Source organism: Rhodamnia argentea, chromosome 6 (genome assembly GCF_020921035.1).
Source record: "Rhodamnia argentea isolate NSW1041297 chromosome 6, ASM2092103v1, whole genome shotgun sequence".
Classification (NCBI taxonomy): Eukaryota; Viridiplantae; Streptophyta; class Magnoliopsida; order Myrtales; family Myrtaceae; genus Rhodamnia; species Rhodamnia argentea.
Genome location: NC_063155.1, coordinates 23,184,659 through 23,210,249, shown reverse-complemented (window position 1 = coordinate 23,210,249; position 25,591 = coordinate 23,184,659). Strand labels below are relative to the sequence as shown.

General features: G+C 37.5%; 2 protein-coding genes and 1 non-coding gene across 5 annotated transcripts; 2 read left to right on the top strand and 1 right to left on the bottom strand.

The window, feature by feature from the left end:
* Positions 1-7,117: 7,117 nt before the first annotated feature.
* Positions 7,118-7,205, bottom strand: TRNAS-GCU. The gene has a single exon. It is a non-coding gene; the product is annotated as a tRNA-Ser (tRNA).
* Positions 7,206-12,658: 5,453 nt separating this feature from the next.
* On the top strand, positions 12,659-17,792 carry LOC115734456 (nucleolar complex-associated protein 2). 3 transcript variants are annotated; one of them, XM_030665253.2, is made up of 12 exons: positions 12,659-12,757; positions 13,046-13,156; positions 13,299-13,420; positions 13,767-13,838; positions 13,917-14,459; positions 14,800-15,102; positions 15,431-15,760; positions 15,855-16,061; positions 16,235-16,321; positions 16,919-17,013; positions 17,114-17,242; positions 17,342-17,792. In XM_030665253.2, the coding sequence occupies exons 2-12, from the start codon at positions 13,138-13,140 to the stop codon at positions 17,637-17,639; spliced, it is 2,205 nt and encodes a 734-aa protein (XP_030521113.1). In that variant the 5' UTR covers positions 12,659-12,757; positions 13,046-13,137; the 3' UTR covers positions 17,640-17,792. The 3 variants fall into 3 exon arrangements, with proteins under 3 accessions (XP_030521113.1, XP_030521112.1, XP_048136546.1); XM_030665252.2 differs by having other exon boundaries at positions 13,296-13,420; XM_048280589.1 differs by lacking the exon at positions 12,659-12,757 and having other exon boundaries at positions 13,021-13,156.
* A 5,576-nt stretch (positions 17,793-23,368) lies between these two features.
* On the top strand, positions 23,369-25,126 carry LOC115734149. The gene is made up of 2 exons (XM_030664751.2): positions 23,369-23,569; positions 24,749-25,126. The coding sequence occupies exons 1-2, from the start codon at positions 23,369-23,371 to the stop codon at positions 25,124-25,126; spliced, it is 579 nt and encodes a 192-aa protein (XP_030520611.2).
* The last annotated feature ends 465 nt before the right edge of the window (positions 25,127-25,591 follow it).

The window sequence follows — 25,591 nt, the reverse complement described above, 5'->3', positions numbered from 1 at the left end:
AGGGTTGAGCGAGCGAGTGCGAGATTGTGAGGACGAGAGAGAGTGAAGAGAGAGCCATAGAGACGATTGGGTCTAAATAAGTTGTAAACTCGTTTAACACCCATATTATCTTGAGCTTTACCATTATAAATTCATTTATGAGCCATTTATTACGTGATTTGCGTGCTATCTTCACGACACATTTATCGAGCTCGCCAATTTCGGGAATTGCGTGCATTGAATGTCATTGATTTGGATCTGCAGCAGTCGCTTCCGCAAACTTTAAATTTGCTCTCTGCCTCACTCGCTTTAATTTTCCTGGCCTTTTGTAAATGCAGCTTTCAATGCTTTATTTTCCAGCAGCTCGGCTAACTTTCACCAAACCATCAAACCTCCGGCGAGGCAGGAAAAAAAATCAGAGGGTGGTTTATCAAAATAGTTGGATAAATCTTCAAAAGTCATGAATGGTGTGGTCCGGCAACATCAAATGGGGGACTGTCTGCTATGGATAGCTCTTGGAATGAGGTGAAAATTAGGCAAGTCAAGGCCACGCCATCTTTAATTTGGGTCGTGTTCTGGGACTTCAATGCCTTTTGACTATGCACCGAGGAAGAAGATATTCAAGGGGGAAAAAAATTATTTTCCATATTTATAATCTTATTTTTTTAGGATTAACACCACGAAAAGCCTCAAACTGGTGCACCCGTGAAAAATTTGCCTCAATTTATTTTCTTGACCATAAAAAGTCCCAAACGGATGTACCTATGATAAATTTATCAAAATTATTTTTTTACCACAAAAAAAAATCTAAAATGGTACACCCGTGATAAATTTACCCTCGGTTAGTTTCCGTTAAATTTTACGGTTAAATTGCTGAGTTAGATGACACGTGATGATTGACGGTTTTACTAATTTTGAGTTTTTACCCTCCGCTTGTAAAAAAATGTATCAGTTTTGAGTTTTTTTATGATATTAACCCAATTTAACGGAAACTAAGAGATGACAAATTTGTCTCGGATCTATCGGTTTTTTAATTTTTGTGATAAAAAAATTGGTTTGGGCATAATATTTATTACATGTATATCAATTTAAGGTTTTTTTATGCCAAAAAAATAGTTTGATGTAAATTTATAACATGCGTACTAATTTGAGATTTATTGTGATAAAAAAAATAATTTGGGGTAAATTTGTCATTAGTGTACAGATTTGAGATTTTTTGTGTTAAAAAAATAACATGTGGTATATTTGTTACAGACGTACCGGTTTGTGGTTTGTCATGGTATTTATTAACCCTATTTTTTACACTGCTACAAACATTTTTATTAATTGTAGTTTTAAGTGATCATTCATGTGTTTGAGCGATGAGGCTATTGGAGTTGTGTTCATCGATGGTATGTACATGTTGTAATATGAAAAGGGTCGCCGCCCCCAATAGCTCTTTGGTTCCTAATCGAGCGCCTTATTGAGGATCTTTTATAAGGTGATCTGCCACTGCAAATCGAGGCTTATGCAAATAGGATATGAGGATACACCCCCTATCTTATAAAATACTGTAATTTCACAGCTCCGTGTCGTGTATTTTTTGTTCGCAATGTTTGAGTGTGAAGCCCGTCCTACCTTGAGCATACCTATCAATCACGAACATCAAATTTGATGTCACGACGCCGATTCATGCGGCTATGCTTAGATATTCTGACGGGGTTACGAAAGAAAATCCCGAGTTATTGCCACATAAAAAAAAAACAATGAGATTATGGAAGTAAATATTCTCGCATTTATTGCTACTGCACTCTTCATTCTAGTTTCTACTGCTTTTTTACTTATAAATTAAAATTATCTAGAAAAAAATGCATGTTTTAAGTATATATCCAAACAAGATATAGAAATTTCTAATAGATTAGATGAAATCTCAAAGAATCCATGATTTCAATATATTTTCATATAATTATAAAATTTGAATCGTTTCATTCGTGAGGAGCCGAATGAGAAGAAACTCTCATGTCCGGTTACGTAGTAGAGATGGAATTAAGAAAGAACCATCAACTATAACCCCAAAAGAACCAAATTTCGTAAACAACATAGAGGAAGAATGAAAGGAATATCTTATCGAGGTAATCATATTTGTTTTTTATTGTGAAGGCAAGAGGGTGCTGTTATGGTAAGGCTTGAGAAGGTCGGGGACAGAGGAGTATAAGGGGCTAAGAAGAGGAGATTAGTAACCAAGGACCTTAGACGATAGCTAGGAGATAGGGTTGGAGGTTCAGGTTGCGTCAATATGAATTGATGGGAATTGTAGCAATCCACATATGTCTCTATCCCATCAATCAATTGATGGGATATCATGCCCCACAAGTGAGTTGACAAGTGCCCCCTAGGAGGACAGTCTACCACAAGATCGAGTTGGAGCCTAGAGCCCAACCCCCAACTACTTAGACTAGGGCTGGGTTAAGCGAGATGGCCCCCAACTAGCATCTATTAGTGTTGGGGATTAGTTGAGCTTCGTCGAGATAAACAAGACGTATTCTATCATAACTCGTTCTCGCCAAGAAAAAAAGAGCAGCGCCAATAAATCCATGAGAGATTATTTGTAAAATGGCTCCATTGAGTCCCGTATCGGTTGTCGAGCCAATTCCAATAATTATGAAAGAAAAGATAGGCAATCTGTCTTTTCAGAGCTATCGCCCCACTAAAAAAAATATTCTTGTGATAGGTCCTGTTTCCGGTTAGAAACATAGTGAAGTTACCTTTCCTATTCTTTCCTCGGACTGATGAAACAAAACATCAATGGGAAGTTTATTTGATAAGTTTAATGGATTTTTTGTGGAGGGAAAGAGGACAAAACCAAAACTCATCTTTCTTGAAAAGTGGAAGAAAAAAAAGCCACTAAAGAAGAAATTCCGGTAGGGGAAAAATTCAAGAATTCTTTTTCTTTCTTCAGCATAGCATAGCTTAATAAAGCTTTTTCAGAACGTTCATTTGAGTCAAAGTAGACGTATATGGAACATCCATAAAACGAAACTTTTTTTGTCCGCATAAAAATAATGCCTACAGTAGAAGGACTAATCGGTTATTTCTTTCATCGCCCCAAACATGCAAATATTAGCACCGATAGTACGTAAATGTAACTCATTGTTCAAACAACTATTCGGAGTTCCTAGAGCTCCTTGTAAGGCTTGTTGGAAAACGCGTTGTCGGACTTGATTAATTGCTCTTTGTTGTTCAAAACGAATGCTTTCGTTTTTGTAATTTTCTAATTGTTCCAAGATCTTATAAGTTGAATTAATCAGATTCAACTTTTCTTGTTCTATCTCGTAGTATCCATTCACTCGAAACTGCTCCGCTTCCATTTCCATTTCAAAATAATAAATTGAGTTCGTATAGGCATTTTGGACGCCGCTATTGAAATAGCCTTTCTGGCTATATTTTCTGCTACTCCACCCATTTCATAAAGTATTCTACTTGGTTTAACGACAGCTACCCAATATTCGGGAGATCCTTTACCCAAACCCATACATGTTTCCGTAGGTCTTACCGTAACGGGTTTGTTTGGAAATATACGTACCCATAGTTTTCCACCACGGCGCACATTTCTTGTCATTGCTCGTCGCCCTGCTTCTATTTGTCTAGATGTGATCCAAGCGGGTTCAAGTGCCTGAAGAAGGTAAAAAATATTAAAAATTAACAATCGAAATGAAATATTTTCCATTCTTAATTTATTTAATTCAAAATTAATTTAATTGAATATTTTATTTTTAATAAAAATAAATAGAAATACTAGTAATAGTAGGGGCGGATGTAGCCAAGTGGATCAAGGCGGTGGATTGTGAATTCACCATGCGCGGGTTCAATTCCCGTCGTTCGCCCAATTTTTCGAAATTCAAGAAATTGGGCGTAAAGAAGTACATGTTCCTCGACGCCCTAAAGAAGTATTTTTCCTAGAATACCAAATAAAGTATTTTCACGGTATTTGCACCATCAATAGCCACAAAGTGGTTATGATCCAGCGTCGAGAAACGGGTATTTTATTTCGTCATTTGAAATAAATCAAAAAATGTATTTTTGTTCAAGAATGAAATCTTATGGGAACTGTCCATATACGGTTCATCCTTCGGAACCATATCACATCCCGGATCCGATGAAATAGGATGAATTGAGACGGTATTTTGTAAATACGTAATTATCTTGAATATATTAACTATTTCTTTATTTTCCGATCTCCTGGAAGGGACAAAAGAAACATCTTGTTCAGAAGAATTACGGGGGGGGGCATTGAACAGCTAGAAAAAGCCCGGGCCCGTTTACGGAAAGTGGAAATGGAAGCGGAGCAGCTTCGAGTGAATGGATACTCCGAGATAGAACAAGAAAAGTTGAATCTGATTAATTCAACTTATAAGACCTTGGAACAATTAGAAAATTAATCCTAAATCAAATTCTTTACGGGACGAAAAACCAACCTAAGGTCTAAGGGTTAATATAAAGCTCTACAAATAGTTAAATAAAAAAATTTGGAATGGCACACTGTCTTGTGATCCATAAAAAGACTTTTTTGGTTCCCTACTAATACGACTGGACACCCTATCTCGTCCTTAACTCATTGCGACACTGTGAGATCCTATGGTCATGACTTAGCCCAAAGGGCTATAGGGCTTTTGGGCATTATTAAGAAATGTGATTCTCCACCTATTTTCATTCTGTCTTTACTCCCCTTATGCGCTTTTAGCACTTAACTTTTTTCATGGATTCTATTTTTCAAAAAATGATTCGCATAAAAGAGAGACTTTTATTTTACCTTTTTTTAGTAGAATATGATTGAAGTGCGTAACATAGTAATAAAGTTTTTATTTATTAACCACGTGTAGATAGCTATCTATGTTTCAAAGTTCTATTCGGGATCCATACTAGATCCGACCAACTGTCCATCCTACCTCCTCTACGTTCTTGACAGCCTGTCTTTGTCTCAGGAGAGTCTTTCAGTGGCATGTTTCGGTCCTCTTCCCCATTACTTAGAAAAAGTGAGCCACCGGTTCGGGTACAAGATACTATCATTCTTGCCTGGACAATTAGACATCCAACCCATAATTGCAACGACCCAATTGCAAGAGCGGAGCTCTACCAACCGAGCTATATCCCCTCGAACCAAGTGGAGCATGCTCTTTATTTTGGAGGCGTATATGATACCCGGGCTCCGGGAGGGAGGGATGTAAGAAAAATTACCAATTGGACCCTTAGCCCAAGTGTTATATTTGGTTATTTACTAAAATCTCCTTTTGGAGGAGAAGGATGGATTGTTAGTGTGGACGATTTGGAAGATATAATTGGAGGGCATGGTACACATCGGTACTCCAGTGCATTTCTCCATCTGATTTAGAATAAATATGTTTTCGAACCCGCTCTTTCAAATTGAAAGTGTATGTTCCCGCGCGAATTTCAGCAATTACTTGTTCCGATTCTACATATTGATTATTTTGAACCAAAAGAAAACTTTTTTGTGGAATAGTCACGTTATGTAGAATATCTTCACTCTCAATAGTTACATACAAGTCTATAGAACATAGAAAGGCGGGATGCCCATGACGCATATGTGTGGGATGAACCAAAATAACGTGAGGATAATTGCATGAGAGAATCGGAACAAGTGATTGCTGAAATTCGAAAGATTTTCGTTTTTCCTGGACTCTAATTGCGGGTAGCCGGCCATTTTTCTTTTTCGAAAGATTTTCTTGTTTGATAGAAAGGACAAAAGGAGTTCTTTTGGCTTAAAATCCGAATAATTCCAAATAATGTTGGTGTTGTATTAATGGGCGACGGTTTGATGATACAAGAGGGAAGTTACGTAAAAGCAATAGGAAGAATTGCTCAGATACCGGTGAGTGAGGCTTATTTGGGTCATGTTATAAATGCCTTGGCCAAACCTATTGATGGTCGAGGTGAAATTTACACTTTTGAATCTCGATTAATTGAATCTCTCGCTCCAGGTATTATTTCGAGACGTTCCGTAGGTTATGGAAGAAGGAGAAGAAGGAACCGAGAAGAAGGTATTAGCAACAACGGGTTTTATTGCGGGACAGCTCATGATGTTCATATCGATCTATTATGTGCCTCTGCATCTAGCATTGGGTAGACCTCATACAATAACTGTCCTAGCTCTACCGTATCTTTTGTTTCATTTCTTCCTCTCGGGGGCTTGCTTAAGAATAAGAAAGAGGAATTTCATGTAAATACCATGGAATAAGGTTTGATCCTATTCATGGAGATTCCATAAATATTCCATTCCAAAAATAGAAAGTTTGAAACAGTTGGAATTTTTTTGGAGATTAGATGCGGTTACTAATTCATGATCTAGCATGTACAGAATGAAAACCTCATTCTCGATTCTACGAGAAATTTTATGAAAGCCTTTCATTTGCTTCTCTTCGATGGAAGTTTTATTTTCCCAGAATGTATCCTAATTTTTGGCCTAATTCTTCTTTTGATGATCGATTCAACCTCGGATCAAAATGTCTTTGTCATTTGATCCAATAGCCTTCCGTTAGATAGGAACAGATTTGATAAATACCGATAACTCTCGGATGGAGTATTAGAACGGAAAAATCCATTAGATAATGAACTATTGGTTCTAAGCTATCTCTGGCGATGAATCAACAATTCGAAGTGCTTTTCTTGCGTATTCTTGATAAACTAGCGTTTATATATAGATGTAGGGGGATCTGTTTGGAAAGTAAGAAGCCCCTTTGACATCTCTTCATCTACAAAGAATTCTCGATGTGAAAACACAGAGACAAAGGGCTGATCTTTGAATAGGAAAAAGAGTGAATCTGGAGGGTCCCAAATAAATTGGCTTATTCAAAAAAAGCCTTGTTCTTTGGAAGATCTATCTCGTGTCCGGTACTGCATGGTTCCACTCTGCAAGAACTCCGAATCATTCTCTTGAAGCTCCTCCTTTTCATCATAAATAATCCGCTTGCCCCGAAATGACCTGGCCCAATAGGGAAATCCCAATGAATTGGGCCTTTCATCTCTGTGTTTTCACATCGAGAATTCTTTGTAGATGAAGAGATGTCAAAGGGGCTTCTTACTTCCCAAACAGATCCCCCTACATCTATATATAAACGATGGTTTATCAAGACTACGCAAGAAACGGAAAGAGAGGGATTCGAACCCTCGGTACGAAAAACTCGTACAACGGATTAGCAATCCGACGCTTTTGTCCACTCAGCCATCTCTCCCAATTGAAAAAGGATAATTAGTATCTTACATTACACAAAAAGTAAGGTTTGAAAAAAAAAATCCTTTCTTTATCTCTCTTTATTATTTTTTTTACTATATTGATACATACAACTTTAATATATATTGCTTTTCGAAGCAATCCCATTTCGATAAAGAAAAGGTTCTAAAAAGATATTTCGAATAAAAAAAATAAAAAAGCAAGAATACCTCTTCTTCCGAAAGAGCTTTTTTTTTTCTTTTCATGGCCCAACTATTAAACAACTTATTAGAAACACAAGACAGCCAATCAGAAATGTCACAAAATCCCCCGCTCTTGGGGGATGTCCTCAGCGTCGAGGAACATGTTCTAGGGTGTATGAGTCATTCGAAAGAAATCCTAACGATTAGAATTTAAAGAAGAAAAAAGAATTGAGACGGTATTTTGTAACTCAAGGAATAACTACATGTTCAAGTACTGTATTTTGATTCATTTTAATTTGAACAAAACAAAGGTAATCGGACTTTAATATTACCTCCGAAAACTGTTCATGTAGAAAATAGAAATTCTTTATTTTGATTGATTACCAAATATCAATCTATTCCTTTGTTTTGTACTTGTTATATTATAGTCAATTGAATACGTTGAATTCTTGTTCATATTGAAATGAATCAAAATTAATAAGGAGCTGGTCAATGATACTCGAACATGTACTTGTTTTGAGTGCTTATTTTTTTCTATTGATATCTATTGATTGATCACGAGTCGAAATATGGTTAGAGCCCTTATGTGTCTTGAACTTATCCTCAATGCGGTTAATATAAATTTCGTAAAGATTGAGTCTCATTTCCTACGTACAAGAATTAAACAAAAAAGTAAATATAAGCAAGACTTTTACCCCAAGATTGGTTGATTAGTCATCCTAGCTTGAAGCGGGCTCAACTCAAAAGATCAACCGTATAGAGTTTTCACTATCGTTTCGACGTATTACCATAACGGGTGATTGAGCAAAAATCAGTGGATGGTTAGGAACACCAAAATACATAAAGGATTCGTAATAGAGATTTGTTATATAAATTATCCAAAAGGAATTTTTACATAACATAAAAAGAATAGTAATTGGGGCTTGAAGTTAGTAGAAATGATCAAGCAATACTACCCACGATTCCTATATTCATAGGGATAACGTGGAATTATTCAGGAACTAATGTATAATTTTTTTTTTCGTAATAAAAAAGAATGGGTTGAAATATCTATTGATATTTTTACAAAGAGTATTTTATTGAAGGATTAAGTTATTACTCAATAAAGAAAAATTTAAATTATTAAAGGATGAGATCAATTCAGAAGTGCTTTTTTAGTTATTATTATAGCAGACATAATTTCATTGGTCTAATTCAGGACCTTCCGATCGGTTTTAACTCTATCTATATAGAATATATATTTCACCGATTGGAAAAAAATATTCTAGGGACCTCCCCTTTTCGGGGGATTATCTCGGAGAAAAGATGAATATTTTTTCTATTATTTTTTTAAATAAAAATGGAACAATTCGGTTCGTAGGAACAAATAGAAGCAGATTTATTCTATATCCGATAAATACCAATACGCAATGGGGGATTGATATCATTTTCTATGAACGAATGCATACATATTTGTTAATCATTCAAAAGACCTATTCGTAAGAATTTTTTCCCAATCTATGGATAAAATAGGATAAAAGACAATATTATTAAGAAAATAAACGCATTGTTACGCTTCCACATCAAAGTGAAATATAGTACTTAATTCTTTTTAAGTTCTTTCTTTATGTGGCTTGACTGACTTCAAGGTGACTTAGTAAGTAAGGTAAAAAATATTAAAAATCTTGTTGATAATATGAATTAGCCGGGGCTAATTCATAAATGATTACTATCTTATTCAATGAATTAGACCCCCCCCGGGCGATCGTATTTCGCCCGAGATGAAAGAAAAGATAGGCAATCTGTCTTTTTAGAGCTATCGCCCCACTAAAAAAAATATTCTTGTGATAGGTCCTGTTTCTCGGTCGAAATATAGTGAAGTCACATTTCCTATTCTTTTCCCGGACCGATGAAACAATACATCAATGGGAAGTTTATTTGATAAGTTTAATGGATTTTTTGTGGAGGGAAAGAGGACAAAACCAAAACTCATCTTTCTTGAAAAGTGGAAGTATCCACCATTTGAGTCTCCAACAATTATTCCAATAATTACATATCCGATTTGACCTATGGAAGAATATGCAAGCATACGTTTCAAGCAAATACTGCTCGATTTGTATGAAATCGAATATTTTATTTGGATTAAATCCAATCGGATTTCAATATTTCTTCTTTTTGATTCCTATCAAAAAGAAAGAATTTGAGTAGAAGGTCATATCTTTTTTTATGAGTTTTTTTTAATGAGTCTGTTTTTATGTTATTTCGTACTATACAATTCCATTGTTTGTGGGATAATTTTCTCACGAGAGTTAATGAAAAGAGGAAGAATCAAAGAATTTTTCCTACAGATTAAGATAATACTTTATTGTCATTCCACAAGGGATTGTGATGTCTTTCTACGGTATCGCAGGTCTCTTTATTAGTTCTTATTTGTGGTGCACAATTTCGTGGAATGTAGGTAGTGGCTATGATCGATTCGATAGAAAAGAAGGAATAGTGTGTATTTTTCGTTGGGGATTTCCTGGAAAAAATCGTCGTATCTTCCTATGATTTCGTATGAAAGATATTCAGTCCATCCGAATAGAAGTTAAAGAAGGTATTTATGCTCGTCGTGTCCTTTATATGGAAAGAAAAATACCAATTCGCACAAATCCAATTCATAATTGGAGAATGAAGTTGTCTTCCATCAATTCATCTTGTAAAAATGGGAAAGCCCTAGCCATAACATCTTTTATGATTGGAGAATGTTTTTTTTTTTTGTTGTGATGGGATATAATTGGAGAATTTTAGACCAGCATCCTTTGAACACCTTTTTAAGTCTGTCAATAAGCCAAATGTACAAAAAAGGAAAGAAAAGCAAAGAAAGACACGCAACCTTTTACCACTACGATAAAATCAATACGACTTTCCAAATGGACAAAAAATACAACTCTTTACAACTGTGACAAATTTGACATGGCCTATCAAATTTAATAGGAATGCACAACATTTTAACCGTGCGACCCAAATAACATATGTTGGTATACCATCCACAACTGAAACCTTTATCTGAATCTAACCATTCTAAAAAAAAAACGTTTCTAGGTACTTATTTTAGAGAGACAAAGGATTCCGCGCTTGTTTAGATCAAATAAAGTGATTTGTGCATTAAGAAGACGCCATGAAATCAATAGTAAGATGAAAATGGGCCGTATTTGGAAGGTTGAGAATATGTTGATACTAACCATTTTCAGCTGTCGACGTTGTGAGAGTCGGGTAGGCTGACATGCGATGAAATAACGGAAAAAAAAGGACACAATGTTAGATGATGCTATTTTTAATAGGGGTAACTGTTAGGATTTGTGCGAACGCTGCTTCCCCCAACTTCCGTGCTTTCCTGTCGATAGGAGAATGAATCATACCCAAATACTCACAAGTTTTTTTACAAATTCATGCAAAAGCCCCGTTCCAAAATGGGGCCGTAATTTCGGAAAAAAAAAAAATATGGGGCCTTAATCCGAGAACGAAAATGTAGTCAAATGATTATTGAGCGATGCTGGAACCTCGCAGCCTAAGCGGACACGACATGGCTGCCATAATCATCGATTTTAAGAAAATACGGAGAGAGAGAGAGAGAGAGAGAGAGAGAGAGAACGGGAGTCTTTTCCATGGACTCGAGTGCACTAAATAGAGTATAAGAAAGGAAGTTCGTTATGTTGTGCAAGAATGACATGGTGTAAGAAACTAATGAAAAAAATGATTGATTCTAAAACCTAGGGGTCAAAGTACGAGAATTTGTTGATTCGTCTGCTATACCATATTGGTAATGTGACCGATATATAAGATGCTTTTCTCATTTGACATGCTCCGCAGAATATGCTCAAGCATGCATTGGCAAACCCTCATCGAGATGGGGGTGAGAATCCCGAAATTGCTCGATCGTGACAAACGACTACCTAGTCATCAGGGCGGTTTCCCAAGGGTAAAAAAGGAGAAGTAAATCTCACCCGTTATTCGTAAAAAATTTTAACATTCGGTGTGCCGCGACGTCTTGTGTATGAATTCTATCGGTCTTGTAGGTTCGAAGCACACATATGACCCATGAGATGGCTTCTGGCAGAACAATAGCAGCAGAAACAAAACCACAAAACCAAATCGGGCCGCAGGGACTAGCCCGACCTTTTCGGGCTTTTATTGTCTCGGGTCGGGCCACCGGGCCTGAAGGTGTTTTTCAGTTCCGGTCGGTCTGGTCTTTTTGCGCTTATTGGCAAAATTATAATATGAGCAACAAAAGTGGGCATTCTGATGGAGGAATTACGCCCTTCCTTGGGTTTTGGGCAAAAAAATTTAAATTTTTTGTTTCAAGTGTAGTGTTTCATCCAGATTTTGATTTATTACCGTGTTTACTTAAGAAAATTCTCCAGTAGACCCAAAAAGAAAAAAAAAGAAACAACGTATTTTAAACGTTATATCAAGTACCGTAAACATTTGAAGTGTCGAACAAAAGTATTGAATTTAGTTTGATTATAGAGGTTTTATGCGATAACAAGTAAAAAGTCATCCAAATACTCTCTATTGTCGCTTCCTCTCTTTCTATTGATGCATCGCGACCATTTTACTTTTACCTTTCTATTTTTGAACGATTTAAAACACCTGATTTTTTTTTTTTAAACATGATAATTGGCATATAGAATCTTCTCTTTTGGAGCTTAAATAATATTTTAAATTTTAACAAAAAGCTAGAGAGTAAACGGGCCTCAATTACTAATAACTAGAATTTCGAAAAGACACATTTTGGTGGAACTAGAATCTCATTTCACAGACTTATTTGCGCCTCTCTAGTCTCGAACATACCTAAATGTTATGTTCATCAGATGTAACAATTGATAGTTAGAGAAACAAGCTAGTCGCAAACAAGAGTATCCAAAAAAAAAAAAAAAACGAAATTGAATGCAAAAGTTGATTGGGATAGAGATTAAAGCAAATGGCGCGATAAAAAATTTAACATATAATTCGATTATCTCTTCTAAAGTTAAATTTATCGGTATTCTGTCTCAATCTTTCATTCGGGAAATCCGAAATGGGAAGGAAAATGGGAATGAAGAGATTATGCACGAAGATGGCTTCATGATCATTGGGTAATCAAGATTCCATTTGATATAAACCTTGATTAAATTTCACTAATTACCAAACTAGTACTTTACCTCAAAGTCTCAAACCCTAACAAGCAAGTGGCGCTCGGTCCCCGCGCGCGTGGCTCAACCTCCCGCCGTCCTTCTTGCACACCGAGTCGCCCACCGACCTTCGACCCTTTCTCGTTTCTCCTGTCCCTCCTGAATCACCGAGCCGACCGCCCACCACCGAGCAGACGCCGCCGCCGCCATCGCGCGTCCGTCGAGACCTACCGCTCTCCGCGAGCTCACTCAACCACTCTCCCTCTCTCGTGCCTCCGTCTCTCCGTCTCTCATGTCTCGCTCACTCGTATACGAGCTATGATGTACAGTGAATTCGCAATCATCGTCTTGCATTTGTCTTGTTTCTTGCGAGTTACTCTCTTTACGTGGTGACGGTTCTGGTGTGGATACTCGTCAATTGTTAGCTCTTTCGTATTTCTTGCTTGCTAGTTCTTTGGCTTCACTTGATGATTTCTGTGCGAACTGTGCAAAATCTTAAGGAAAATGTATTTGGAACTTCGATTCAGATTCGTGCGCCGGTGAAGTCTGGTGCATTCGGTTCAAGTGTTAATTGGTAGTCTGCTGGAGGCAAAGCAAGAAAGTTTGTTGACATTAGGCAATGGATGCGGATGATACAGGTCTTTCTCCTATACATTCATTCAATTAGTTTATCTTTTCCTAGACGTTAATCTGGTTTGATATGTTCGACTTGTATTTGCTATCAAAGATCTATTATTGTTACGTTCTTTGCCTATGATCTTTATAATGTTCTTCCAGTGGAGAGCTTAGATTATGGATTAAATGACGAGGACGAGGAAGGGAGCACTGGAACTAGAAGAATGTTGAAATCTAAGAGTAAAGCAAGGGAGCACAAGGAGCAACTACAGAGACTTGAGGAAAAGGTGGGGCGTCTTACGTTATTATGTGATGATCATTGTGTCGTCAGATACACAAGTGTCTTTGCTAGTATTTTTCACCGTCTACTTTTATTATTCTGATGGAATCAATTCAATCATCGCCCTCTTACACGATGATGATTAAAGAGGTAGACTATATTGAAAGGTCCGAATGACAATCTCAAAAGTTCTATATTGTTTCAGCTTGTAGCACTCCCTCCATCTGTATCCTGGGCTGATTCTCTTTTGTATTTCTGCTTTTGGGGTGAACAACCCCCTTTGTCCATGTGGACTTTTTTCTTGCCTTTTCAGATTCTTTTACATCATTGCTGTATGAATATTTTTCTTGCAGGATCCAGAATTCTTTCAATTTTTGAAGGAGCATGATCAAGAGCTTCTAGATTTTGATGAGGAGGACATTGAGGTAAGTGATGCCCTGAATCAACTATATATGTAGTATGTCCACGTGAATTGTCTCCAAAATACCTGCTTAACTGTGTAGGAAAGTGCTGATTCAGACATCGAAGGTGGAGAAACAGTGGTGGATGATGAAATTGCTCGTGGCAATCTAAATTTTGAGGAGAAACCTTCTAAAAACATTGTCACTGCTGAAATGGTTGATTCCTGGTGTAAATCAATCAAAGAAAGTGGGAAAGTGGGAGCTATTCGTTCTCTAATGAGAGCTTTCAGGTGGGCAAGCCACTATGGTGATGATGAGGGGGGTGATTCTTCTGCAAGGCTCGGAACCATGTCTAGCAGTGTATTTAACAAAATCATGATCTTTGTGCTGACTGAAATGGATGGAATACTCCGGAAATTGTTGAAACTTCCAGCTTCTGGTGGTAAGAAAGAGACAATAAAAGACCTGATGGGCACAAGACAGTGGAAGAATTACAATCACATGGTTAAGTCTTACCTTGGCAATGCGCTGCACATTCTGAACCAGATGACTGACACGGAAATGATATCGTTTACTCTAAGGCGTCTCAAATGTTCCACCCTACTGTTGGCAGCTCTTCCAAGCCTCTTAAGGAGGTACATTAAGGTATGGACAAATGTATACGCTCCACTACTTCATTTTGTCTTCTTTACCTCTTCGAGATCTCAGTGCGAGTTTCATGTTTCTACTCAGCTTCCGGTGATAATTTTACATCTGCTCGAAGTTCTCGACACTTTGATGACAGCGCATATATAAACTAAGTAGTTACTATGCTTATGATGTGATTCTCTACCATATGTAACATGAGATACATGGGCTGATTGTGCCTTCTCTTGTCATAGCACTAGCAGAGAGCATTGTGTGCCTTTAGTCAGATAAGTTGTTATGAGAGTTGCTAATATCTCGAGCACTCAAGAAATAAGATATGTTCATTTGCTCTTTTCAGGTTGCTCTTCACTTCTGGGGTACAGGGGGAGGTGCATTACCTGTCGTCTCCTTCCTTTTCTTAAGAGATCTATGTGTTCGGATCGGTTCTGATTGTTTGGATGAATGCTATAAAGGGGTATACAAAGCCTATGTTCTAAATTGCCAGTTTGTAAATGCCACTAAACTTCAGCGTATACAATTTCTTGGAAACTGTGTCATCGAACTTCTTGGGGTAGATCTTGCAACTGCATATCAACATGCCTTCATTTTTATTAGGCAACTAGGAATGATTTTGCGAGAGGCGCTTGCCATGAAGACTAAGGTATAGCTTGTCCTTTTCTTTTTCTCATATAATAATGACTCCCTCCTGATTTAGTTTTTGAGGCAGCTTGTCACAGAAAATTGAAACGCACACGTTTATGCGCCCTTTACTCCATTGCCTTTCCAACTGTTTAAATTGTCTATTCTTGCCTTATAGTGTGACATATGAGCTCCTAAGGGGTGGAATTAATATCCATGTACTTGATATAAGTTGGAGACTTCTATCTCCTTCATGTGGATGAAGAATTTATCTACATACGCGTCTGGTAGTTTCTTCTTGTTTCCGATGGCTCTGCTTATCCTGATACTGTCGTGCTCCTCATATGTAGGAAGCATTTCGAAAGGTTTATGAATGGAAATTTATAAACTGCCTTGAGCTATGGACTGGAGCTGTCTGTGCTTACAGTTCAGAAGCTGATTTTCAGCCTCTTGCTTACCCACTGACCCAAATAATATTGGGAGTTGCTCGTCTAGTTCCAACTGCTCGCTATTTTCCTCTTAGATTAAGATGTGTCAGAATGCTTAACCGAATTGCGGCTGCGACTGCTACTTTCATACCTGTGTCAATGCTTCTATTGGACATGCTGGAAATGAAAGAGCTGAATAGGGCTGCCACAGGAGGTGTTGGCAAAGCTGTTGACTTGCGTACCATTTTAAAGGTGGTTGTTCTTGGGGGAAAACCATCTTTCTCTTTTTATTAAATTGCTCGTCAAAGCTTAATTCTCTGCTGTTTTTCCCTGTCTCCTTTTCCAGGTAAGCAAACCCACCTTAAAAACTAGAGCATTCCAGGAAGCTTGTGTCTACGCTGTGATTGAAGAACTTGCTGAACACTTGGCACAATGGAGTTATTCTATTGCTTTTTTTGAGCTGTCTTTTATACCATCAGTGCGATTGCGAGGCTTTTGCAAGTCTACAAAAGTTGAAAGGTTCCGGAAAGAAATGAGGCAGCTTATTCGCCAGGTATAAGTTAGACCTTAAAATAATTGTTATGAATGAAACCATAAAAGGGTTGTGCGTACAAGCTCATGGTTTTCTGTTAAGAGTTAGGCGGACTGCAGTTTATCGATTGTTTGGGCATTCTGCTGACAAAACTTGGGCTATTTTTTCTGATGTTCTGTTATTTTACATCATAGATTGATGCCAATTCAGATTTTACAAATCAGAGGCGCACTTCGACCTCTTTTCTTCCCAATGATCCTGCAGCATCATCATTTTTTGAGGTTGGTGGAGTTTTCTTTGCCTTTCATGTTCTTGGTGCCATATAGAAATTCATGTAGTATGATTGATCAAGGCAGCTGTTTTCCCGAACTTCTAAAAGTGGTTCCTATACTTGTACACCACCTCCCTCCCTTTAGCAATATAAGGGCGATGTGTTTCCAGTGTTCAGGCCACACGGCTGGGTGAGTTTTGGTGCTGAAGCTGGTTCCTGCTGGTTTTGTTTCTTTTCTTTTTTGGTCGAAGGTTCCTGCTGGTTTAATAGTTTGCAGAAATAAAAGTGGTAGCTCATTTTACATACTCTGAAAAAGTTTGTTGAGAAGTTGCGTGGAGCCAGTTGTATACTAGTTTCTACTGCTGGTGTAGCAATTTATGGCATCATAATTCCCGAGTCTCTTCGATTGAATAATTCAGATATACTAGTGTTATCTTGGCCAAAACTGCAATTCCCTACACCAGTTTGTTTTTTTTTGGTCGGACTAAACCAGTTGAAAAGCACTTATTTCATCTCATTTGTTCTCTCATTGCTATTCTGTAATTCTTCAATTTCTTGACGTGTTGAGATGGTCTCCCAGACATAAACGACGTTTATTTGATTGCAGGATGAGAAAAAATCAGGGGCTAGTCCTTTGTCCCAGCATGTTGCAACACTGCGCCAACGGGCCCAGCAACGTAGTGACGCCTTGATGCAATCCAGGTCTTTATCACGTCATTGCTTAAGGCTATATTGGCGCATGTGGCTGGCACCATATTTCACTTTTGTTTTTCTGTTTCCTGACTTTGTCTGCAATTGCCAGCGTTCTTGTTGGAGAGAAGTCCTCTGTCTTTGGGGAGCAAATGTCTGACAGTGATGGGGAGGACGATGCCATAAATGAGCAAGGTGCTGCGGCCTTTAGTTCCTCTTGGCTTCCTGGAAGTGATTCCAAGTATGTTTCTGATCCCTCACCTTGCTCCCTGCACATGGCCATGTGCTTGCGATGGGTACTGTTGTCAATTTTTCTGATTCAATATATTGGAAATCGCAGGGTCAAGCCTCCTAAGGTGGAGAAGGATGGCAAGAAAAAGAAAAAGAAGAAAAAGAAGAGAAACATTGAGCAGCTTGAAGGACTAGCTTCAGACGAAGACATTGTGGAGGACTTGGTTCTTAGTTCCGATGAAGATGAAGAGATGAGGGACTCTCCTTTTAGCGAGAAGAATGGCGACGGTGACAAGGAATTGCCTGCAAAGCAGAACACCAAGAAGCGGAAAGCGTCGATGAAAAGGTTGAAGAAGAATGCTGAATCTCAAGGAAAGAACTCAAAGAAGCGGAAGAAGGCAACCTGACAAGAGATACGAGATGCGTCATTTTACTGGCTCATGAGAAAATTTTGTGATGAGATACTCAGGTCTTATTTATTTAGCGTTGGCTTCGACATTTCCTTACCTACACTAGTTCCTATGATAGTAGTGTCACTGCGTGGGGGGTCGACATTGTGAGATCGGTGTAGTTGAGCCTAGTGATAATCTAGCACATTGCTTTGGTCAATTTACTCGGTGTCCTAATTCAAATATCCTTATCTAGATATCTCAGATCAAGGTTTGACATTCCAGTTAGAAAATTATGATAGATTGCATATTTAGGAACCATGAATAATTAGGAAATTACCTAATTTAGAACAAGACTCAATATAGATTATTTCCTAGTTTAATTTTTTTTTGGTATATATTTTAGGTTATTTCCTATATTAGTTTAAAAGAAGATTATAAAAAAAGCCATGCATGTCACATAGAATTAGTTGCATCATTGCAGATCATCGCATTGTCATGTCCTCATGATCGCTATGTCATGATTGCCGCATCATCCTCATAGTCATGTCATCGTTGTCATGTCATAAATTCTGCGGTTGCATGGTTACGCTCATATAAATTAGATTGCATATCATGTTAGATTAGTTAATAATTTTTGCCCTTCATTAGAATTAGGTCATCCATGTTACACGTCATTAGTCTAATAATTCATGCATGTTAAATTGGAATTCATGTAATCATAGAATTTAGATTAAAATTGCAACCACAAGAAGAAAAACTGAAAAAAAAACTAAATGTTATTGCATTTAGAAATCATAATTTTGTATCTTGCAGATATTGAAAAATTCTAAGCATAATGAAATTATGCTTCACTTAATTACATTGGGATTTGCCCTATTTCTAGTGATTTATTTATTGCTTTGATTTATTGAGTGCTAAATTCTTGATTGCGCACCCACATGATTACTCATCACATATACTAGTTTAGGAGACCAAGATTGCTTGCAAACTATTTGTGAAAATAAAGAGAAACTGTATTGAAAAAGCGTTAAATTTATCTAGCGTAACTAAGTCCATTTATCCATGATAACTCTGGTTCGCAGAAGTACACTATACCTGAATTTCTAATCTACATATAATAAATTAGAGCCAACTCCTACATGAAATTATTTACATGTTAAATTAATTAAATCGAAATTTCAAAATTGCAATTGACATGGCCTTGGAAGAGTCTGCACAAAACTTTTGACTTAGTAATATATATATTTTGTGGTTCCCCTTGAGAAAGGTCAAGATACACCTCCAATATATCCCCACCCAAAATCCATTGTTGCAGGTTTTATCCACTCCGTTTGGGTTGGGAAGGGTGGGTATTCATTAAAATTGTCATTTGTGAATATTTATTATATTGTAAAAGCTCTAAACCTATTATACTTGTGTCAATTCAGTCCTAACTTTTCAATTTGCACATTTTTGCCCTAAACCCTTTGACAATTTGCCAATTCAATCTTAAATTTTTCAATTTTGCCAATTTAGTCCTAAATCATTTGGTGATTTTCCAATTTAGTGCTTTTGGAAAATTTGAGCCAAAAATCACTAACATGGCGGCCTAGTCGGTATCGCCCTTCCTACGTGATATGACCAGCACTAACGTGAATAATTTTTTACATATAATTTTATCATTTTTTATATTTGTTTCTTATGTTCTTTTTTTATTTCATTTTCTTTTTATAACCTTGGGCCGGTGAGGTTGCTAGTTGATAGTCGCCGGCTACATGCGAGGGCCCTAGCAACCCTTGTCGTTGGCGGGTGAGAGTCTCGACTCCCTCGCCCGGACCAGGAGAGGATTGGCTCGCGAGTCGACCTTGCCGGCCTAGGGTTAGGAAAAAAAAGAAAAAAAAAGAAAAGAAAAATCATAAATATTTAATAGATTATCCACGTCAATACCGGTCGTGTTACGTAGGATGGTTGGTGTTGACTAAATTGCCACCAAAGCGAGTTCCGATCAAATTTAGCTGGAAGGACTAAATTGGCAAATCATCAAAGGTTTATGATTTAATTAGCAAATTATAAAAATGTTTAAGATCAAATTGATTAAATTGAATAGTTTAGGATTGAATTGGCACAAATGCAATATGTTTAGGAATTTTTTTTTTTTAGTTTTCCCAAACGTTTTTTTTTTTTTTGGGACCGATTTTGGACACATAGAGAACACACCCATGAGACGTACTAGCCATATAGAAAAAACACTAACTGATAAATGTCCATTTATAAGGACATGTACTGGCTAGCAATGTCCCTTTGTGAAATGCTTCCATTGCATCCAAGGGCCTTTAATTATAACTACAAAATTACAAAAAGGAGAGGAACTCACTAGACCACTTGGTTGTATACTACAATCTGTGAATTACCTACGTAGAGAAATGTTAGCACCTCTGCATTCGTCATATGCCTATGTCATTGACATTCGGGTCACGCACCTACGTCGATTATTTTTGCTCAATTTGATGATTGTCCAGTACATCGACGTAATTTTGGCAATTTTTGGGGTTTGAATGAGCTCGAGTCAGATCCGAGATATGTTTTACCTTAACGGGTTATTCTAATTTCTCTATCGTACTATCGTACGGTCGGGTCCGTCGAATAGAAGCTAATTAAGTAAATGAAGTCGCCCAAAATATGAAAAACCATTGAGATTATTAACTGCGAATATGCACTGCAACGTCATCATGAAACGTTGGTAATACTGAACTTATTCAAATTTTAAACATAAAATTGTGGGGGGAACGTTATGGATTTGTGTAGGGTGAGGCCGATCATATAACGTACGGTCTTGTTCGTCGTATAGAAGCTAATTAAGTATACGAAGTCGCCCAAAATGCGAAAAACTATTGAGATCATTAATTACGAATGTACACTATAACGGTCATGAAACATTGTTAATATTGGACTTTTCCAAATATTAAACATAAAATCGTGGGAGGAACGTTACGGATTTGTGAGGGAGGGGCCGATCATAACTATCCTTATCCTGTCTGGGTGTGGCGGGAAAGAATTATCATTTGGGTAGAATTATCATTTTTAAAAATAAATTATAACGTAATCCCGAAATACTCAAATACTAACAGAATATAGAAACAAAGGGAACCAGCTTTTTATTCCACTTTCTCTACGTTATAGATCCAAATTGGTACTTCACAATACTATACATGAACTTTCTGGTTTTGAAACTCCTTTTTTGAGCCATTTTGGACTAAAAGAGAATACACCCATGAACTTACTCAGCTCCTCGAATGTCAAAAACGGAAAATGATATGATGTACTTGCCATATACCAAAGCTAATGTATAAATGTACGTATATACCTTATGAAATACTTCCATATTCATCCAAGGACACTTAGTTACAGCCAGGACAAACCCTAATTAGGAAGTTGCCAAAAAGGAGAGGAGCTCATCGGACTCTTGGTTGTAATACTCTAATCATCATCACCATCTACGAAATTACCTATTTAGTGGAATATTAGCACGTGCCCATTCTCCATATGCCTCGTGCCTTACGATGATGACTTTGCTAAATCTTTGGCTTTTTTGAATGAGCACGTGACGGATCCAAGACCTGTTTTGCCTTAATGAGTTATGCAAATCTCACTGAAGTACGGTCATCTGCGGTCGAATAGAAGCTAATGAAACCGATTAAAGTATAATAAACTAGTTAGATCATCAATCGCAACTACGCACCTCTGTCGTCGTCTATAAAAGAAAAAAAACCGTTTTCTACATAGATGGAAACATTTATGTGAATATTGGAGTTTGCTTTATCGTACGATCTTTATAATTTCTTTGATCGATGCATTGATGGATGGGGAAAAATACAAAAAAGTCATAAACCTATTATATTTGTGCGTTGTGTCAATTCAACCATAAATTTTTTAAATATACCAATTGAGTCTTAAACCTTTTGATGAATTACCAATTGAATTCATCCGGTCAATTTTGACAAAAAAATTGTTGATGTGGACACCGATCATCCTGCGTAGCTCGATCGGTGATGACATGGACATTTTAAATATTTTTTAATATTTTTTTTTTGGGCTGAGGGCCTTCAAGGGTTGCCGGCCACGACCAAGGGGCGACAACCCTCGCCGACATTGAGGTGAGGGTGTCATGGCCCTCGCTTAGGTTTGGGTGAGGGTCATGACGGCCTATCCCCGTGTGAGCCCCGCCGACGAGGGTAGGTTTGCAACCCTAGCCAACCCTCAGCAAAAAATTAATAATAAAGAGAAAAAAAGAATAAAAAATTTAAAAATTATTAAAAATATCCACGTCGGCGCCCACGTCACGTGAGTCGTACATCGTTCATGTCATTTGTTTCTAGTCAAAAGTGGCCGGATGGACTCAATTGTCAAAACATGGAGATGTTTATGACTAAATTGACACAATTAAAATGGTTTATGACTGAATTGACACACTTACAATCAAAATGACAGGTAAGTGATGGCTAGATATATTTCCAAATTAGGCTTATAACTTAAATTTCTTGTCTTTTCTTGACTTGATTTTTGGCCAATGCATGATTGTTTTGATAAGTATGATCTTAAGGAGCTAACTTTACACGTGTCAAAACCCAATTGCTTCTTAATTTTGGGTAATCACACATTTGTGCTCCATGAAATGGTATTTCAAAACACTTCCCTTACGAGCACACTCACTCTCTGTATAAATCGCCTTTAAATGTTTGGCTTCTCTCCACTCCGCACAAAATCAGGTTGACACCCCCTTCGCCCACCCTTTGCCCACCCTTTGCTCATTTACAAGGTTTCTTCTCTAGGTTGACTGTAAGTCTCTCTCCCTCCCTCCCTTCTCTCCCTCTTTCTCTCTCTCTCTCTCCCCTCCTCTGTAAGAGATTCTCTTAAGAGTTTTACCATGAGCTTGATCTTACAAAAAAAATATAGGTCAAGGCCCTCAAAATGGCTTCTCAAAATGCAAATCTAGCCACCGGTGCAAATTTACGCACGAAAACATACAATAGAAATGCGAAAGAATTATGATTTTGATCAGTTCGCTAGATCTGTTCGTAATGGATTTTTCCCTAGAGATTTCATAAATTCTCTTATTCCATGTTCCCTCCTCTCTCTCTCTCTCTCTCTCTCTCTTTTTCTCCCAAGAGTTAATTGGATTAATGACGCAGTAAGTTTTGACTCGTTGGTTTGGTTGAACACCGTCAGATCAATAAAAAAGTCACCGAGTTCATTGATTATCTGTGATTGACTTGACCCATGGGAACGGGAGTAGAGTATGCTCCGTCCATTTTCGGGCTTCTTATTCTTTTTGGTTCCTTCCAGCCATAGAATCTTAGATCGGTGCTCAAACCACGATTGCATTCGATCTAGGGTTCAGATCATCGATCTTTTCTGCTAGCCCCGTTATAATGGTTGATGGTCTCCCTTGACGCGAGTTTAGATAACCGATCTTTCGTGCGGTCAGAAGAAGACAAAAGTGTGCATACGTTATGAAAGCTTCTGTAGAAGAGATGCGACCATCCTCATGAGGTCTCAGATTATGATGACTACAGTCGTTTTGCTATTTAATTTACATGTCATTATCGTGTTTCCTGCATGGCCAGGTCTCTCTCTCTCGCGCTATAGAACACATCAAAAAAACATTTTTTTTTTTTGGATTGTTTGAGCATGTACACCAATTTCCTAGCTTTGCTACATAAATAAAGAAAAGAAAAAGAAGCTACATTTTCAGATACGCACCGACCATGGATTCTGAGGGGGTTCGACAAGCAGCTGCTGCCATGAACGGCTCTGACGTGGTGAAGAACAAGCTGGACCTGGAACTACGGCTGGGATTACCTGATAATGACGAAAATCCACCCAAAAATCAGGGTCAACAATTTGACCCCACTCTTCTGGCTGCTAATGACCATGTCGACTGGAGTCATCTTGCTCTTCACCCCCGGGTATGGTTACTTCAGTTTCTTGTTTTCAGGTCTTTTTTTTTGTCCTTTTAAATCATTTTAGATTGTTTTATTTTCTCCAATAGAGCCGATGATAATCGCAAAGTTAGGAGGAATCTCATGTTATGGCTAGATATATCGAAAAAGGAAAATGCATAAGCTAAAACGTTTTGCGTTTTTGACCTCAGTGTCTTTAGTTTTTAGTAGGTTATGCGGTGAAAAGAAAGAGATACATTATGGTCATTCCTAGTTAAGTCTATCTAATTCTCCCCATTTGCAAAAGAAAAAGGAAATATCATAAGCTAAATAGCTACGTTTTACGTATTCAACCTCGGTGTCTTTAGAGTTTTTAGTACGTTACGCAGTGAAAAGAAAGGAATACATTATGATCATTCCTAGTTAAGTCTATCTAATCCTCCCGTTTGCAACAGAAAAGGAAATATCATCAGCTAAACCGTTACGTTTTGCGTTTTCAATCTCGGTGCCTCTTAGTTTTAAGTAGGTTACGCGGTGAAAAGAAAGTAATACATTATGATCATTCCTAGTTAGGTCTATCTAATCCTCCCATTTGCATAAGAAAACGGTGTTCCAACTAATCGATGGTGAAGATCAATAGATGAAATTTGCATCATACTGCTTGCTTACTAGACTTAAGATGGTGATCAAGCTAGTGCCTATCTATAGGTCATTTGCATGCTTAATTAATTTGGTAAATGGACAGCGTCCAATTCACTATACATTTTCGATTAGTATGAGTTATGACTAATCATTGGATAAAGTGCCAAATTTTGATTTATAGAAATGAGGATTGGTTTCTCATCTATGTGATGAACTTCACCTGCTCATTGAAAGATCACATATAGAGACTAATACATCTATACAACAACTTTTGCATTATTCCGTCTGTGTTAACATAATAATTCTAGCGATTATACATTAAGGGTCCGACTAGCTTGTGCAATGTTTGAACTTCTAATTACAAAATAAGACACACTATTGATAATTTAAATACTAAGATTATTGTAGTGATATCATTCATCTATTTTTTGTTATGTTTATGTATTAATTGATAATTCATCTTTGATGATTTTCTCCTCTCTCCAATGTTAATTTCAATTACAACTATGCTCAACACAGCATAAGCTTTTCTTTGTTGATGCAACTAATTGCTTGAATAACTAGGAGGACAAGGACAAACATGTGCCTCATGGTGGAGTTCATGTTGATGCCAGTGGAGGGCCGCTCCAATTGGAAATGCATGACTATTATGCAAACTCTATAAAGCACTGCGCTTCCCCAACAGGAATTGATCATCCTCCTAATCACCCTCCTATTTTTCCTGGTATGATTGTAAACAACCAATTTGTCGACATATCCCATATAAATAATATGGAATCGGGGATGAGCTCTTCATCCAATGGGCCTCAAAAGTTACCAATTGGACGTCGTCGACAGGGTCACAATGATACCGACAATCCTAATAAGAGGTGTGCCAACCCTCTATGCAACGCCACTTCTTCCCCCATGTGGCGCCGCGGCCCTCTTGGCCCAAAGGTATGAAACCTACGAACTTTCCTTCATTATCTAGCCTTTATATACAAACATGATTGGCTATTTGCTAGAGCTGAATTGTGATGATTTGGAGTAGATAGGATAAAACACGACGTATACATAGCATTTTCATTTATGAACTACACCGTGAAGTATGATTATATTTTACTTAGTTTATTGATTTCACTTCAGCTATATTATAGGTCAGAAAACGAGATACATCCGCTATATCACTTCACATCTTTGACTTCCTGTTCACAATATATATTTTGAAAAGTATGGATAAATTCACAAAGAAAAAACAAGAGGTTTTGGTGTAATATTAGATCCATCTTTGTTATTGTTGGAATTTGACGAGTGTTGCTTGTTTTTCGGACGTTGTGCAATGCATGTGGAATCAAGTATAGAAAGGAGGAAGAGAAAATGAGGACTCAAGTGCTTATGCAGCAATCGCATGAGCTCGCTACCGCCCGT